Consider the following 18,767-nt stretch of genomic DNA (forward strand, 5'->3'; position numbering starts at 1 on the left):
AATTCTATTCCACCGTCGTTACCTCCCGTGTTTTTTTTTTTGCTGCTCCTATTTGCTTCGAGTTCGTATTTACAAAGCTCAAACAAAACTATAGGCAATGATGGCGGTTTGGCTGACCTGGTAGTCGTCCAACTTTCGCCGGCCGGGTGACATGTTTGTTTGCTACCTGCCTGGTCAGTTAACGTACATAAATGTGAGCGTGAGTACAACCCAGAAGCTACATGGCAGGAACTAAATGGCTTTCCTCATATTTTCCTGAAACTGTAATTGTGAGCTGAACCGTCAAATTGGCGCGGTAATTTGTGATTTTAATAGAATTAATATTAATGAAAATCGGGCGAAGCCTCCGGACCCGGATTGGAATCATCATCATCGGCCTAGTAGATGGATGAGGGAGATGAATTATGCAAGCTAACTATTTAGTCGCGCAACGGTGCACAATTACAATTTCATATCGGAGGACGCAAAACTAATTTGATCCTTCCAACGAAGTCGAATCAAATTTTCAAAACTGTGGCGGCGGTGGACTAATTACTGTTAAGCTAATTTACATTAGCACTACTGAATGCTTCTTTTTGGTTTTGTTACGCAAGCGAGTCATCATCGTCAATTCAAGTTAATTTTTTAAATCGGTTAAAATTTTTATAACCTTCTTAATAGCTAATAAAATAAAAAAGCCTTCATGAGTTTCTTTAGTTTTCTTTTTCATAAATGTCATTCAAAGGAATTTGTTTTTTATAAAATCTACCTACTGCCCTCAAAACCTTCCTACTTTATAAAGGTTATTTAAATACTTTTGACAGGCAAATTATGTTTCACTAAAGCAAACGTGTGCCTTCAAAACCTTATTTCTTCAAAGGGTTATTTACATTTTTCTTGGACAGCTAATCTGTGGTTCAAATAATCTAACCAATGAATTCTATCTCCAATCTTCATAAAGTTTTTGAACATTTGACATTTTTTTAATTTATGTCATTTTTCTATAATTTTATGTCATTTATTTCTTTTTTTGTCATTTTTTTGTAATTTTATTTGTCATTTTATTGTCATTCTTTTGTAATTTTATTTGTCATTTTATTGTCATTCTTTTGTTATTTTTTTGTCATTTTAGTTTTTTTTGTAATTTTTATCATCTTTGACATTTTTTGTCATTTTTATAAAAAAATTTTGTCATTTTTTTGTATTCTTTCTTTGTCATTTTAAATTTTTTTGTCGTTTCTTGTCATTTTTGTCAGTGTTTTGTCATTTTTGTCATTTTTTTGTCATTTTAGCCATATTTGTCAGTTGTTTGCCATTTTTGTCATTTTTTTCATATTTTTCATTTTTGTTCTTTTTATCATTTTTGTCATTTTTGTCATTTTAGTCATTTTAGTCATTTTTGACGTTTTTTTTCATTTTTATCATTGTTGCCATTCTTGTGATTTTTGTCATTTTTGTCAATTTTGTCATTTTTGTCAATTTCGTTAATTTTGTCAATTTTGTCAATTTTTCAATTTTGTCATTTTTAGAATTTTGTTATTTTTGTCATTTTTTTCATTTCTATCATTTTAATCAGTTTTGTCATTATCGTCTATTTTTTCATTTAGGTCAATTTTTTCATTTTTGTCATTTTTTCATTTTTTGACATTTTTGTAATTATTTTTCATTTTTGGTATTGTTGTCAATTTTGTAATTTTTGTCAATTTTCTCATTTTTACGATTTTTGTCATTTTTTCCATTTGTGTCATTTGTTTCAATTTTGTCATTTTTGTAATTTTTGTCATTTTTTTCATTTTTGCTATTTCTGTCATTTTTGTCATTTTTGCCATTTTCCGTCTTTTTTTTAATTTATTAAATCTTTTGTAGTTTTTGTAATTTTGGTCATTTTGGTCATTTTTGTCATTTTTGTCCTTTTTTTTCATTTTTGTCATTTTTGTCAATTTTGTCAATTTTGTAATTTTGCCGTTCCGTCAATTTTGTCATTTTTGTCATTTTTGTATTTTTTGTAATTTTTGTCATTTTTGTCATTTTAGTCATTTTTGCCTTTTTTGTCATTTTTGTCTTTTCACACTTTTTTCATTTCTGTCATTTTGTCATTTTTGTAATTTTTGTAATTTTTGTCATTTTTGTCATTTTTGTCATTTTGGTCATTTTTGCTTTTTTTGTCATTTTGGGCATTTTGGTAATTTTTGTAAATTTTTGTAATTTTTGTTCATTTTTGGTATTTTTTTCATTTTGGTCAATTTGGCCATTTATGCCTTTTTAAGTCATTTTTGTCATTTTGGTCATTTTTGTCAGTTTTGTCATTTGTATTTTTTCAAATTTTGATCATTTTTGTCATTTTTGTCTTTAGATCATTTTGGTAATTTTTGCCTTTTTGTCATTTTTGTCTATTTTGACACATATCTCATTTTTGTAATTTTTTCATTTTTGTAATCTTTGTTATTTTTGTAATTGTTGTCATTTTTGTCATTTTTGTCATTTTTGTAATTTTTGTAAGTTTTGGAACTTTTGTCATTTTTGTCATTTTCGTTATTTTTGTCATTTTGGTCATTTTTGTCAGTTTTGGAATTTTTGCAATTTTGTCATTTTTGTCATTTTTGTCAGTTCAGTCATTCTGGTCATTTTGGTCAATTTGGTCATTTTTGTCATTTTGGTATTTTTTTTCATTTTTGTCTTTTTTTTTCATTTTTGTCATTTTTGTCATTTTTGCCATTTTTGTCATTTTTGTCAATTTTGTCAATTTTGTCATTTTTGCCGTTTTCCGTCAATTTTGTCATTTTTGCCATTTTTGTCATTTTTGTCGTTTTTGTCATTTTGGTCATTTTGGGCATTTTGGTAATTTTTGTAATTTTTGTCATTTTTGTTATTTTTGGTATTTTTGTCAATTTTTGTCATTTTGGTCAATTTGGTCATTTTTGCCTTTTTTGTCATTTTGGTCATTTTTTAATTTTTTAATTTTTTGGCAATTTTGTCATTTTTGGTATTGTTGTAAATTTTGTAATTTATGTCAATTTTCTCATTTTTACCATTTTTGTAATTTTTGCCATTTGTGTCGTTTTTGTCATTTTTGTCGTTTTTGTCTTTTTTTGTCTTTTTTTGTCATTTTTGTCATTTTATTTCATTTTTGTCATTTTTGTCAATTTTGTCATTTTTGCCGTTTTCCGTCATTTTTGTCATTTCTGTCATTTTTGTCATTTTTGTAATTTTTGTATTTTTGACATTTTTGTCATTTTGATCATTTTGGTCATTTTTGCCTTTTTTGTCATTTTTGTCTTTTTTGACACTTATTTCATTTTTGTAATTTTTGTCATTTTTGTAGTTTTTATAATTTTTTGTCATTTTGGGCATTTTGGTAATTTTTGTCATTTTTGTAATTTTTGTCCATTTTAGGTATTTTTGTCATTTTGGTCAATTTTTCCATTTTTGCCTTTTTTAATCATTTTGGTCATTTTGGTCATTTTTGCCAGTTTTGTCATTTGTAATTTTTTAAATTTTGGTCATTTTTTTAATTTTTGTCTTTTGATCATTTTGGTCAATTTTGCCTTTTTTGTCATTTTTGTCTTTTTGACACTTATTTCATTTTTGTTATTTTGTCATTTTTGTTATTATTGTCATTTTTGTCACTTTTGTAATTTTTGTAATTTTTGTCCTTTTTGTCATTTTGCTCATTTTGGTCATTTTTGCTTTTTTTGTCATTTTGGTCATTTTTGTCATTTTTGGTATTTTTGTCATTTTTGTAATTTTGGTCATTTTTGTCATTTCAGTCATTTTGGTCATTTTTATCATTTTTGTCATTTTTGTAATTTTTGTCATTTTTGACATTTTTGTCATTTTTGTCATTTTTGTCATTTTTGTCATTTTTGTCATTTTTGTCATTTTTGACACTTATTTCATTTTTGTCGTCATTTTATCATTTTGTCATTTTTGTCAGTTTTGTAATTTTTGGCATTTTAAACATATTTTTTTCATTTTTGTCTTTTTTGACACTTTTGGCATTTTTGTCATTCTGTCATTTTTGTAATTTTTGTCATTTTCAACATTTTTGACACTTATGTCATTTTTGTCATTTTGGTCAGTCTGGTCATTTTTGTCATTTTGCTAATTTTTGTCTTTTTTTTTGTAATTTTTGTTTTTTGTCATTTTTGACATATTCGTATTTCACTTCATCTAAAGATTGTCTTTCTTTATCAGATTTTTTCAACAGCTCGTTGACATCCACTTTATATTTTATTGGAAGCTCTTTTCTTTTCTTTTAGTAAATAATTGATGTTTCATAAATAAGTGTTGTAGTTGCTTTTTACTAATCTCGAAAAAACTTCAATCTTAAGAATTTTAATTTTATAATTTTTCACGTAGGTTTTGTACCTGTTTTGAAAGGTTATTATACAGAATTATTATTGAAATTCTTATAAAATCTATGAAGTTTGAATTGTTGCTTGAGATATGTTTATTTATAATTCATACAGGGACAAAGTCATCATTAGTTGCACAAAAACTCAAACAATTGTTGATTTTTTTTTTAAATTTATTTTATCAAATTTTTCAAAAGAATAATAAACTAAAACAGGAAAATTAAAAACATTGAAGGGTTACAACAACAAATTCTCAGAGTTGCCATTTTGCTTTTACTGTTTCCTCTTCGGAGGGATCAAGTGATACAAAGTTTGTTTTCTTTCTGTTTGTTTGTTTGTTGTAGAATAATTTATGCTACTTTCTTGTGTGAGGTGTGTGTTTTTTTTCTGTATGTGTTACACCGATGATTACGACAGAAAATGTGTATGTGTTTGTGAAACAATGGATGTTTTGTAACTTAAAATCTATACGCCGGATTTGTCGCAAATTCGTCGTCGGGGACATAAACGTAAAATATAACTTATCGTCCAATTTCTACTGGTTTCGTTACATAAATTATTTTGGTCTCCACTTTTATCTACACAAAACATGGTGAACTAAGTTTTTTTTTAATCTTTTTTAGGGTAAATCGTACTAGACGTTTTGGCTCGGTGTTTTTCTTTTTCTATGCATGTCTCCTAGTGTACGTGTAGGCGTGTTGATGTGTTTCTTTTTGTGTAAATTTGTATGTTTTGATTCTACGATGCGTGTGTTGGTGTTTGTGTGTTTGTGTGATTTGTCCCTCTCTTAAAAAATAACACTGACACTGATTTGACTGATTGAATTCGACGATTGCAACAACGACGATTGCTCAATAGAGAAATACAAGGATGATGGGGTCTGGGGAACAAAACAACGAAACCAAATTGTTTCCGATTGTTAGTTTTTTTTTTTGTTTGTTATTAATTTTTTTTTGTTTCAGTTGTTCCGGTTCGAAACTCAAAGAACGCCTTTTTTTCCTTCTTTTTTTCTTTGTTTTGCACCTTCTTTCTTCTCCTCTCATTGTATATAATATATATCAATATATAAGTACCTAGTGTATATAATATATAGTTAAGTTTTTTCTGTTTTCCTCTTTTTACCATCTTATAGACAACTTTTTTTTGTGTTTATTTCCTCAACTATATTATTCACATTTTTTCATCGGGATTTGTTACTGTTATTTTCTCCAGCAGTTCACAGTTTCATGCTGCGACATCGCAACATCTCTACATGCTACAATATTCCGGAGACATCATAAGAAACAACTCGTTCCGAGTTTCCTAGCTCCATCAATCACTTAATTAGACATATTTGTTTTTTTCTTCTTCCTTTCTATTTGTTTTGGGTATCAAGATTTTTCTTCGCGGTCTCGGAATTTATTTGGTTTCAATTAGTTAGTTGTAAGACTGGCACATTTAACGATTTTTAGCCCTCCTTTCGCTTGGAACGTTTCCAGATCCAAGTTTTGTTCTTTCTCGAGCTTGAAAAAAGAGCGGATCTTTTTCGGTTGTTTATACCTTCTAGATTTTTTTTTGTATTTTCCTAGGATTTTTTTAATTAATAATCTACATTAGCGCCAGAGGTGATTACAAAAAATTAGAATGTACAAAAATGGTCACCGAAAAAATCGAGCCACTCTAAAGTGGTTGTTTTTTTCAGTGTAGTTGCTGATTTTTGTTTGCTTTTTTCACTAGAATTTTCCACTCATTTTCCACTGCTTTCGTGTGGGTTTTGCAGCTACCACAGATTTGTTTTTTTTTCTCTTATTTGTGTTCTACAACTATAGCTTACATCTTTTTCGCATTCATTCCGATAACTTTCGTTTCTTTTTCTTACAATAATAGCCAACTTTTCTGATTTCCAGTTAATTTTCTTTTTCAATTTTTACTTTAGCTACTGTTAGACGACAAATCGATGATTTACGCACATTCAAAAAATTTCCGGTACTACTTAAACTCTATTGAAGTTCCCCTTTTTCGTCGTACAAAATCGCAACCACAACAACTCTCGCAGGAACACTGAGAGAAATAATCAGGTGGTTTCTAACTGAACTGACGGTGACGCGCTACAAAACAGTTTGCAGCCGAAAATTTGAATGGTGTGCGTGCGCGGGTGAGATTTAGTGTTATTAAAGGTTTTCAGGTGATAGTGCTACAGAAATAGGACTCTCTCTTGATCTCATTATTAAAAAAAAAATTCTTTCCGTAACTCAACAACATTGACAGCAACAGTCACTTTACAATGTGTTTACTCCTTTCACCTGCCTATTTTTAACCGATATCAGAAACAAGTTTAGCGCGCTTCGTTTTCCCGTGTTTTTGGTTCAATTTCCCCAACGGGAAAACTTCCTGAAATTTTTCCTTCTATCCTAGAAAAGAATCCTGTACATTGCCTTTTTTTAACCGATCAAAGGTTTAGTGTCGATTTGATGATTAAATGAAATCTTCCAACGAATTTGTGTTTTATTACGAATAATCAAAATGAATACGCCCTTCTTATATGGTCCTGTTTTGAGAAGAAAAAAAATCATACGAAATCAAAAATATTTTTCTCAGTTAAAGTACTCCGATCAAATTTTGCGAAACGTTTGAAATAAATTTTTTGAGTGTGGTCACCGAATGAGTAATCATTTTAGATGGCAAACAACTATTATAGCTCACTGAATAACGGTCATTATGAATTTACTAAAATGCCGTTCGGTTCGAAGGAAACTACTGCTATATTACGAAAAACTGTTTATTTTGAAATTCAGTGGGAGTATTCTTCAAACCGAAGGACAATCTAATACATTCAAACTTTTTGTTTTTTAGTGTTAAATTAGTTTGACAGCAAGAAAAAGCATTTTCATTCGATGGACACAAGTGAATGCCAAAAACAACCCGATAATTCCTCTCTGCTGGTTACTTTTTCCGAACAAAAAAAAAACAAGATGAACTCACTAGACGACTAAACGATTACTTAACTAAAATCTAAACTTAACGATACACGGACTAAATCAACACCATAAATCGGGATAACGTGGGACTTTCTCTCTCGATCGCTAGTTCTCTTTAGTGTTTGGAATAAATTAATAAACAAACGAACATGTATAAGGTACTTACAAATATAAAATGGTATTTTTTTTTTCAAGATGGTATAATTTTTAATGAAAATTAAACAATGAATAATAGTAAATAATGTAACAATCGTGTGTGGGAAGGAAAAACGTGAAACCATAACTCGAAATTCAACGAAAACGTTCCACTTTATGGCCTTCTCGGTATTGTAGGTTCGTTTTTTTTTTGGTTTTATAATTTGTGTTATATTGTTATGATTTTCTTCCCGCTTTTTCTTACTCTTTCTCTCCCTAACATGTATGTAGATTTTAACAAAGTTCAGTGTGTTTGTTTTATGTGTTCAGTAAGATAATGAAAAAAAAAAAAACAAATTAAACTAGTAATTAATTCACTTGGGATTTTTTCACGTTTGGACACGTGCGATTGTTTGGGCTGGGAAAAACTTAAAACATAAAACAATGAAAGAATAGAGATAATGAAAAAAAACTGACTACTAGCCTTTGGTTTTCTTCTGGGCAAATCTGAGACACTCTTTGTTGGCACTTTTCTTCGGTCGGGAGGGTGGAAAATCGAACGCTTGGAATTGTTGTGAATAAAATTGACTACCTTATGCGGTTGGTTTCGTTTTGAGTTTTTCAAAAAAACAGCTGACTTCTTGGGAGAGTTTCGTTGTTAGGATAAAAACTGTTATGAAACTATCGATGATTAAAACATCCCAAGGATTTCCACCCCTCGAAGGGTTGTGCCGAAAAGTCCTACCCAGCCGTCAGGCTCTAAATTAACTACCTATTTAGATTTTTCCTCTGTTCTTTAGATAGCAGTATTTGATAATAATAGCAATTTAAAAATTGTGTGAAATGAATTAAACAAAAGAAAACTAATTAACAATTTTCATCGAACTAACGATTAGATTAGGACGTGTGTGTGCGTAAAATAAATCTAGCGTTTGCCCGGGCTCACAACAGCTGCCTGGTTCTCTCTCTAAAACTTTACTGGATTATGCGCTATGGGGGCGGTTTTTTGTTAGTATTTTGTGTTTCGTATCACCGTTTTCAGTTTTTTGGAATTTTTATCTCGCCTTCTCCCTGCCAACGCTTACCTCGAACAATTAACGAAAAGGTTAATCAAAGCAAAAAGTAATAATAATATTGGTACGCTTCTAAAAACAGGAACACGACGTTCTTCCTCCATATGTTATACTCTCGTTTTTCTCTCTCTAGCGTCACCTGGACAGCGGAAACAGGAAACAGAGAACAGTGTCAACTCTAAACACACACATATGGACTGTTGCGCTTCTTAGTTATAAGCATGATTTTCTCTCTTTCTGTATCTTGATTTCTCTCTATCTCCACCGATGAAGTGGTTCATAAGAAACAACATTGAACGAACAAAACGAACGCACGAATAGTTGTTCTCACACTCCATTCTTCCTCATTTCCCAAAACGAAGAAACATAGATCCAACCTCCAAGGGGCCTCCACCATATTCCTTCTCTGCTGCTGCTGCTGCTGCTGGATACTCTTGGCTTAACGAAAATTACTAAAGACGATGATGATCTATTATGAAAAGCAAAAACCGAACGCCTGCGCCTGTCTCTTTTGGCCAACACCGTCGTTTCTTCTTCTAATAAGGCTTGGACGCATCCTTGGACCGCTTGAGCTGCACCTTCAGTCGCTTGGTTCCAATCTGGAATCCGTGCATCGCCTGGATCGCCGCGTGGGCCGAGGCCACATTGTCGAACGACACGAAGCCGAAGCACTTGGACAGATTGGTTTGCTTGTCGATGAACACCTTGGCTGAGACGACGTTGCCGAAGGGCAGGAACGTCGAGGCCAGATCCGTATCGGTGAACTCCTGCGGCAGGTGGTAGATGAACAGATTGCAACCCTCCGGACCTGTTCGGTGACGTTGATGGACGTTTCCAAGTTCACGAGACACGTACAGACGGTACAGGAAATGAAAGAAACAGAGAGAAAGACAGTTAGACATTAGTACGCTGATTGAAGGCACATGACGCTTGTATAGGACATATTACAATAATCAATTAGAATTTTTGTGAGTAGCGAGTAGAGTCATACAGTCATCCATTCCTTGGCCCAGAGTATTCTGTTAAAAAGTTTTTGAACCCACAGTACAATAACCTACACAAAACAGCCTTCACCGGTTCTGTCCCGCATATTTCATTGATCGTTGCAAACTCATAGCTACTATTAAGACCAGAATCAACTTTATTAAACAGGACTTTTTACAGTAGCGTTCACAATTCAAATTATTTCAAAAAACTTTGCAAGCAAGTACGATTGTACTGCCACTTTCAACTTATCATAAGTGCGAAGAAAAAATTTAAAAAAAACCCTAAAAAAGCTACATATGTAAATTGGTTACCTCCTAACTAGTTAAACAATATCTAAAACTACCGAGTTATACAGCTACACTCAGAACGTTTTGTTACAACTTTTCACTTTAGACATTGCACTGGATAGAAGAGCAGGGAAAAAATTAAAAAAAAAAAGAAATCTTCTAAATTTGAAACACAATCCCTCAGCAATCCCCCCACAAATCGCAGCATTCCGTTGACTCGGCAATCCCCGTCGACTCGAACCGATTCCCAGACGCAGCGAAGGCCGCAGCTTCCAGCTCGAACAGCGCCGGATCGTCCAGATACCAACAGCTTTCCTTCTCAAAGTCGAGCCATTCGCCGGAAGGATTACTATCGTTCTGCTCCAGCTCCAAGCTCTTCTGCCGGTACAGTTCCAGCACCAGATCCCGTTGTTTCCTGTCCTCCTGCTTGAAAATCAAGTGATTCGTCGAATGGGCCTCCGAGTGGAAGACCGAGTGCAGCTTCGATTGGTACTCGGTCGAGGTGGGGCTGCTGCTGGCGTTGCTTCCGGTGCTGTATCCGTTGTTGTTGTCGTCGTTGAAGTTGCTGTTACCGAAGTAGCGGTCGTTGAAGATGGTGTCGTTGTTGTCGGTGGAACAATAGTCGAGACTTGGGACGTACCAGGACGGCCAAAAGGGCGCTTGCGGCGAGCTAGGGGCTGTTGGAGGGGGGGATAATGATAATATGTTGGGAATGAATTTCTGGGTTTCGAGATGTGCTAAGTTCCAAAGTTGTTTCTAAATTTTGTTGGTTCGGTTTTCTAATAGTAGTTCTCTCAACTGTCCCTCTTAATTGACCTGATGTTGTTATTTCTCTCTCTTTTTACTTCCTTCATATTTCACAACCGATGAAACTCACGATTAGACAGTTCGCGTACTGACTATCATCGGTGGAACTAGCAATCGCTAGTGTAGAGTGTTGCTTTATAAAGACATTACTGTGATAGCAAATAAAGATTAACTCCATTCCTTCATTGAAGCTGACGTTGAATCTTTCATTACAACAGGTTATGGGCCCAGATACGTCTGGAAAATGGAAAATCGAGCTAGTGAGAGAAGTAATCTCAAGATAAATTTCTTGCGGTTAGCAAGTGCGCCAGCCAGATCACCAGCCGAGCCAGAAGGACCAGTTAGTAGCCAGAGGTTAGCAAGTATACCAACACCCAGAACAGATGAATCAGCCAGCTTAGAAGGACAACCTGGAGTATGGAGGAGATACCGTCAGAGTCCGTTGAGGTTCGCTAATCGAGGGGGATACTCTCGATGCCGTTACGAATCACGTTGCGGTTAGCAAGTGTGAGCTCACGTCCGACAATCGTACCCGAGAGTCTCAGGATCCGCAACCGGAATGATTCTGCGCAGAGGTCAGGATGTCCAGACAGCCAAGAGGGTTACTCTTGTGCATTGTTTGTGTACTGTGGTCAGCATGTATGAGGTGATCCAACCACATAGGACCAACAGTGCAGGGGATAGCCAGCGAAGAGGTCACGAGAAGCTCCAGGTCAGCCAGAAGGTTCCACTGGAAGCCGGAATTTCGGGTTTCGAGAGGGTTACTCTTAATGCCGACACGCGCGACGCTGCGGTAAATAGCATGGATACATTTCCGCCGGCCGATGAGGAGACATTGCTGTCGTGTCGGGACCGCAGGAAGAAGGTTAACCACTGTCGGGGGATACCCAATGGTAGAGTGGCTCTCGATACCGGGCGAGCCTTTCGAGTCGGTGTAGGATGTCGTCACGTTCGGAAAACATGCGAATCATAGCGTACAAAGTCCCGAATGTGTGCCGTGACAGGCGCGAGTCCAGGATAAGCTGCTCTCGATCTGGCACACGACGGGCAGAAAAAGCAGCAGGCAGAAAATCCTAGGGTTGCCAGCCAAAGGGACAAAGAAGACCGGACAGCGGTCGGAGTAGACTGACCCCACAGAAGGGGGCGTCCGACCCCACGGTTTGAAGCTACAAAGATAAGGCCACATCTTCTGCGTAGCGGATGCCATGGGTGCACCGTATTCGTGCGTAGGATACTCCACCTTCGGGGAGTATCCGTGTTCAGCGGTTCCCACCGACCGAAGCTGCTAGGATGAGACTTGACCTTCTTCGCAGTGGAAATCGTTGGGAAAGGGTTATTCCACGATCGGGGAATACCCACAGATAGAGTGGCTCTCGACGCCGGGTGAATCATCCGAGTCGTTGCGTTAAGTCCCGCGCGTGTGCTGTGGCAGGCGCGAGTCTAGGATAAACTGCTCTCAATCGGCGCACGTCGGGCAAGGTGGCAATCCTCGAATCCTGGAAATAAGAGGTCGGGCTTCGAGTCGTTAGAGGAAAGGTCAGGCCTCGAATCTTCAGAAGGAGAGGTTTGTGTGGTCAACTTCGAGACTCACCTCCAGTCATTACTAGGAGAGGTCAGATCTCGAGTCGCTAGAGGAAAGATCGGGCCTTAAATCGTGCAGAGGAGAAGTCAACCTCGAGTCGATGCGAGGAGGGTTCGGATCTCGAGTCTTTTGAGGAGAAATGCCAACATGATTTTTCAAAATTCAGAGACATGAGAAATAAAAATCAAATGCATGACATAAATTTCTGTCAAATGAGGACCTTTTTTTGCTCGGCAATCCACATTTTGACTTTGACCTTTGAAAATTCAGGGAAGAACGGAGGCTGATCAGGTTATCAGGTAAATCAGACTAATCTTGAAAAATCAGACACATTGGCAACCCTGGCTGGAATAAGTTATTGGCGTTGCGGCTGAGCTCAACAATCGGCGATACTATTCAACATTCTCGATCTTCGAATTGAGGGGAGGTGTTGAAACTCACGATTAGGAAATTTGGGCACTGGCGACCGTTGGTGGAACTAGCAATCGCTAGTGTAGAGTGTAGCTCAAAATCTGATTGCAGCGGCAACGGAAAATCTGTTCATCTCATGGATGCTAGGGGAAAAACACAATAATTGCAGGCTATCGATTCGAACAAGAAGTTCAGGATGACCATTTGAGTGCGTACAACCCCATGTTAGTTTGTTCTACATTCGACCCAATAAGGCTGGAATAAATATCAATTTCTTCTTTTGTAACCCCCCCCCCCCCCCTTCGAAATTTCCAAAATCCCGAAGGGGGGAATAAATAAAGTTTGAAGTATTTTAAGTAAATTTCAAATAAAAATTCAAATATTTGAAATATTACAAGACCAAAAATCAAATTTTGGAAGATGGAAGGTAATTCACATTTTGTAATCTTGATTTTATTGAATTATTCGATAAAAAAACAAGATTTATAGGTTTTATGCAATGATATTGTATGCAATTTGGTTGCATACAAGCTTTCGTGCAATTTATTCCAATTTATTTGTTTTTCGCATTATTTTTTATTGTCCCCCCCCTCGCGATATTGCAACTCCGAGTGACAAAAGAAGGATTTGAAATTTGTTCCGGCCTAACCTAGTTCGATTAAAAACACATTTGATCTTGTAACCTTTCAGATCTTAACGGATTTCGGCCTTCGTTCTGAAAACTTTCACGCAAGTGCCTTTCTAAGGATCTTGTAAATTTCTGTTGCTGTCAGTTACACTACCTATTTATTCAGAAAGGAGATTTCGACAAGCTAGTTTACCTGATAAACTTCGAAACTGATGATGACGATATGCAGCCTTTCCTCTAAGCAACTTTTTTCTCTAAAGATTGACGAAGAGCAGTGGAGTAATTATTGGTAGCCAATATATCATAGTATTCCGTCTCACGACACAACTTTACGAACATAATTCTGGTAACCAGTAAAAGTAAATGCCCGAGGTATGTATGGTAGCTCCATTTTCTTGTGATTCAGAGGGGAAATGGCATGTTAAACACCCAAGAGAACTTGGAGCCATTTTTCACCGTTACAGAGAACGCGTTTTAGAATGTTTTCGACTTGGTTGAGTTCCAATTTATCCAGGTAGGGTCTTGGTCTTTACGAAGGCTCAAACTAGTCAAAGTTATCTTTTGTGATCCGAAGCCTAGTGTCCGTTTAATCATATAACAGGATGAGGACAGGGCCCAGTTAAAGCTAGGAAGAGTCAAAGTCAGGAGACGTGTAAGGTCAATACTCTAGCCCCTAGCACTCAATGTGCAGTGACTCTAAGCTGCTAGTTTTCGGAAGATTCGAGGAACTTACTGGAATCGTTGTGATCCGGAATAGAAAAGAGTGTTCCTATAACCATCAAGAGACGGATACCAATGATACAGGTTTGGAGCGGGATGGTTGAAATTAACATTGTTTTGGGTTGATTGGTCCCTTTGTATGAATGTCTGGTTTATATTCATTTGCAAAGTGTTGTCCCGAATCCTACTCCGCCGCTTAACGCCACGGGAAAACAGATTCGTGGAAAGTCATCAGGCCGGCTTTATGGAAGGACGGTCTACGACGGACTAGATCTTCACATTACGGCGAATCTTCCAAAAATGCCGTGAAGACTAAGTCCCTACGCATCATCTATTCATCGACTTCAAAGCCGATTCGCGCGACGTAGTATTCGAGCGACGAGTGTTAAGAGCCATCTTCAGCGGCGTGGAAGCGAAGGATGAACCACGCGCGCTTGCCATGGGCCGTCCTTATGAGTCTACGCCCAAGATAGACGCAGGAGCAAATGGTTGCCATACAATGCTGCAAAAAAAGGCGGTCCATAGAAATGAAGAAAATAGGTTTGCTGGACCCAAAAAAGTTTAGAAGGAGATCCAATCGACACGTAGTAAGTCCACTCCGAAACTTCTGATGCCTGTTTAACAGGTTATGGGCCCAGCGCTAATGGAAAGGAGGAGGAACCAGCCAGGAAGCCAATGGAAGGACGAGCTAGCGCCGGGAATCCACAGGAAGTCGTCGAGCCAGAACTGTGGAAGGTTATCGGACCGGAAGCCAACTGGAAGGTCGTTGGACCGGGAAGCCAGCTGGAGGTCGAAAAGTAAGGAGACACGGGAGAGAGGTCGACGGACAGGGTCTTTGGAAGGTCTTTGGGCCGAAGTTATTAGGTCGTCGTACCATAAGACATGGAAGGTTGACAAGCCGGTACCGTAGAAGGTTGTCAAGTTGAGATCCAGAGGGTGATCGTTGGACCGGGAGCCTCTGGAGGACTTACGAGCCGGGAACCAAGGAAGGTCGTCAAGCCAGTACCATGGAAGGGCGTCGAACCAGAAAACGAATAAAGGTCGTCAGGCTGAAGCCACTTGGAAGCGTCAGGCCTCAGGAGGAGTGTCGAGGTGTAGAGCTTCCAGCCGTCGTCGTAGTCAAGGCGACGATTATGGTCCATTACGATGCAGAGATATCAAAAGCGTGTTTTGAGGAGGAGTGTTGGCATTCCTGGTTCATCTCGGTGTATAATAACACATGCACACATGCTATTCAATGTGTGCGCCAAGATGTTTTTATGTATAAAAGACAATACATATTGAAAATAAAGCCATTCCAGTTTGAACCACAGAACAGTAAGTTTGTTCTCTTCTTTCCACAGACTTGCTAAATCACTTCGAAATCTAAAGAAATATAAAGATAAGAATTGCGAAACAAAATTGAGGACCTTGGTATATGACATCCTAACTATTTTCTTGTTCGGATTGGAAAACGGTTTTCATCGAGTAGGGAACCAAATGGAAATTCGACGTGTCGGAGCCATTAGAAAGTCGCCGGAAAGAATGGATGGAGGTTTTTCGGACCTGGAACCATCGGGAGGTCGACGCACCAAAGCTAGATAGAGGTCGTCAATCCGGGAGCTGTTGGAGGGTCTGAGCCATAGGGAACTAGGTGCTATGGAAACTCGTCGAGCTGGAGCCATGGAAGGTTGTCAAGCCCGAGTCAATAGCAGGTCATGGGGCCAGAAGTCATTAAAAACTCGTCGAGCCCAAGGTCGTCTAGACGCAGTAATTAGTGCAGCAGGTCTGAGCGAAGCAAAGACTTGACCTTCATTGTAAAGATTAGTTTGGGCACCAAGGGGCACATAAGGCAGATTTGATAGGGTTGAATGTATTCAACTGTCGATGTTCTCGCTTAGTACAAATATGACTAGCGAAGATACTTCTTGAAGTGTCTTTAAATAGGCTGTTGAGCCTAATGTTCAATTCTAAGAACCATACTGGATGGAATTGTTTTTTTAAATTCAGAGACCCTAGTTTGAAGTTTGGTATCCACGTAACCTGTATTGTTATGCCAAAAGTTCTTCTGAATAGTTCTTAATGGCTCTACCTCTTCGTAGTACATTCATCTGCCGTCCCGGTAAAAATCTGGCGAGTTTTTTGGGAAAGCTTCCAGAATGCAGGTCTCTGATGCCTTTCTCGACCTGTGCGTCAACGTCCAAATGAAAGTTTGGTCAGCCCTCAAAAGGGTTATCCAGGGGACCTTCAAAGGTAGCCGCATCTACGGAAGCAAACTCTTCCCCTTGAGACTCAGTTTGGAGACTGAGTTTTGGAGATCTGGAGTGGTGAAACAGGCGGACTGACCAACGTTTTACTTGGTCACTCTGCATTCTAAAAGCTTTCCAAGAAAAACTGACAACTTCAGTGTGACAATCGTGTATTGGACCTTGAAGTCCATCAGAGGTATCAAGGCTAGAGTCTCTTGTACTCTCTATGGTTCTTCACTGGAACCATCGGGAGGTCGACGCACCAAAGCTGCTGGAGGATCAGAGCCATGGAGGGGAACTTATTGCAAAGTCGTCGGGCCAGGAACCGGAGAAGTCTGATTTGTGCCACTCGCTTAGTACAAATATGCCTAGCGAAGGTACCTCTTGAAGTGTCCTTAAATAACCAAATCTAGACCGAGCGGTTATTAACAGAAATTTGAAACGAGTTAAGCCGTTGAGCCTAATTTTCAATTCTCAGAATCATACCGGATAGAAATGTATTAAGTCAAAGACCCTAATTGAAGTTTGGGATGTATGTAACCTGGCGAGTTTTTCGGGAAAACTTCCTAGATACAGGTCTCTGATTCCTCTATCGACTTGCGCCGGTATGGTTCTGAGCGTGGGTCCCGTAAACGTCCAAGTGAAACTTTGAACAGTCCTGATAAGGGTTATCCAGGGTAACCTTCAAAGGTAGCCGCATCTACGGAAAACGAACTCTTCCCCTTGAGACTCATATGTAACAATGAAAATCAATTCATTGGAAAGTTGAAAAGAGCTGATTAAACGTCTAAAGCAGACAAGTGTTCTGTGAGACGTAGAATTTGAACGACTCGAAGGGACCATCAAGCTGCTAAGGGAGGAGATAAATGTTGTTTATTCTACTGGGACCAGGAATGAGAGAGATACGAATGAGGCGTGGCATTTTCAATTCGAATCTGATGCACTAGATTATAATTTAATTTAATTTTTTTTTTCGTTCTTTTTCCTCCTTTTTCCGAGAACACGCATGTATGTTCCCAGTAAGAAGTTCTGTCACTGAACTTGTACCCTCTCATAAATTACGACGTTTTGCTGTTTTGATGCACATTAAGGCAACTGGGTTTGACCAGAATAAAACTGTATTATTAAAGCATGTAAATTTAAGCGATTTTGTTAGCATTTTTGTGAGCTAGCCGGAGCTTTAATGCAAGAAAACTTTGCCCTTCTCCTTTGAACCAATTTTAATTGTACTCAAAGACGCTACTAACAATGTTGTTTTCAATAAAAATTAAAAATAGAGTTTGATCTCTGAACGATCAACCACCTTGGTAGGATTAGCCAGAAACTTACCCTCGATCTGCTTGCCGGCGGCCGCGGCCACGGCTTGGGCCATCGTCGGATTGGCTAAAGGCGAAGTGGTGAATGCTGCCGTCAGCTGCGGCAGGGCGGCGTACGGCGTCAAGGCGGCGGCGGCTGCTGTTGCGGTATCCGTACCGGTGGACCCTGTATTTTGATGATGAAATTTAGAAGAAAAAAAAAACAGAATCAGATTAATTGAACATAGATTTGTCAATCAGAAGTCGATGAATGGCAGCAAATGTTAATAATTAGGGAACGGCTGAGGGTTTCTAATGAACATCTCCAAATCAACTTTAGGAATTTTATGAAAATTTTAACACAACGCCAAACTGTCATGCAAGTTTAATACGAAAAAAACCGGATGTGGATAAATGGCCATGCAGCAGTCAGTGCCCTGTCATCAATAGGCCTGGCGAAACCTTTCAATGTTGAGGTTTGTACGTACCTATATAAAGTGAGAAGCAATAATTGAGAGGTGGGAAGCGAGAGCTTAATTTCGTTATATTTAGTTTGGTGGGATGGATGGATGGATGCGAAAAAAATTTAAAAAAAACATCAACCGATATTCGATAGGGAAACACACAGTGCATGCAGCCACGTGGCGCCCACCAAAAAGGGGGTAAATTTAATCATGCCAACCGCCGCTCGATGAACCACCACGTGTGGTTTCTCTTTGACCAAACCAAACCACACAACGGTCATAACCGGAAACGCTGCAGAATATCCGGAATTCGTTTTTTTTTCTTCAAATGAGAAAAAGTAAAAATCCGATACATATGCTGCAGCAACGTGTATTGGGTGATGATACCCGGAGTGAAGCTTTTTTATTGCTATTTTTATCGGAAACCCCGAAAAAACTCGTCTGTTCATCAAAGTTTGTTTCAGTGAATGACTGACGACGACTGTTTTCGGTGTCATCTACACCGTAAGGCAGAATACACGATTTCCGCGGGATGGCGTGTAGTTTTTTTTTCGTCTGGACGAATTTCCATGGATATGACCAATGAATGATGAACATCGGCATCAATTGATAGATAGACGACGCATCATCATGATCATCCTGGTGTGTTTCAGTCAGTCAGAGTGTGGGTGTGGGCAATGAAAGCGGATGTTGACGAATGCTGTTTTTCACTCAAGTAATTTTGAACTGGAGACCCACAGATGACAAAAAAAAAACCAAAACGAACACTGGTCCTTGTCTGGATAAAATCTTGTTGCTCCCATAGAGCAAAATCCGAACAAGGATCTGTCAAAGAAAGGCGTTTTTTCTGCAATTGTTA

The 18,767-nt window shown here is 37.9% G+C and overlaps 1 protein-coding gene across 8 annotated transcripts in view; it reads right to left on the bottom strand.

Annotated features, from left to right (window-relative positions):
• Positions 1-8,897: 8,897 nt before the first annotated feature.
• The window catches only part of LOC129746246 (CUGBP Elav-like family member 2), a 406,881-nt gene continuing 397,011 nt past the window's right edge, over positions 8,898-18,767 (bottom strand). For 3 of the 8 annotated variants that reach the window (XM_055739819.1, XM_055739820.1, XM_055739822.1), the window contains exons 7-8: positions 17,479-17,631; positions 9,549-10,450 (exon numbers count right to left, since the gene is read on the bottom strand). In XM_055739819.1, the coding sequence (XP_055595794.1) occupies positions 9,954-10,450; positions 17,479-17,631 (650 nt within the window). In that variant the 3' untranslated portion in view covers positions 9,549-9,953. Of the gene's footprint in view, positions 9,308-9,530; positions 10,451-17,478; positions 17,632-18,767 lie in introns of those variants that run through there. The other 5 variants (XM_055739817.1, XM_055739818.1, XM_055739814.1 and 2 more) reach the window with 4 other exon arrangements.

The sequence above is a fragment of the Uranotaenia lowii genome, chromosome 2 (genome assembly GCF_029784155.1).
Source record: "Uranotaenia lowii strain MFRU-FL chromosome 2, ASM2978415v1, whole genome shotgun sequence".
Classification (NCBI taxonomy): domain Eukaryota; kingdom Metazoa; phylum Arthropoda; class Insecta; order Diptera; family Culicidae; genus Uranotaenia; species Uranotaenia lowii.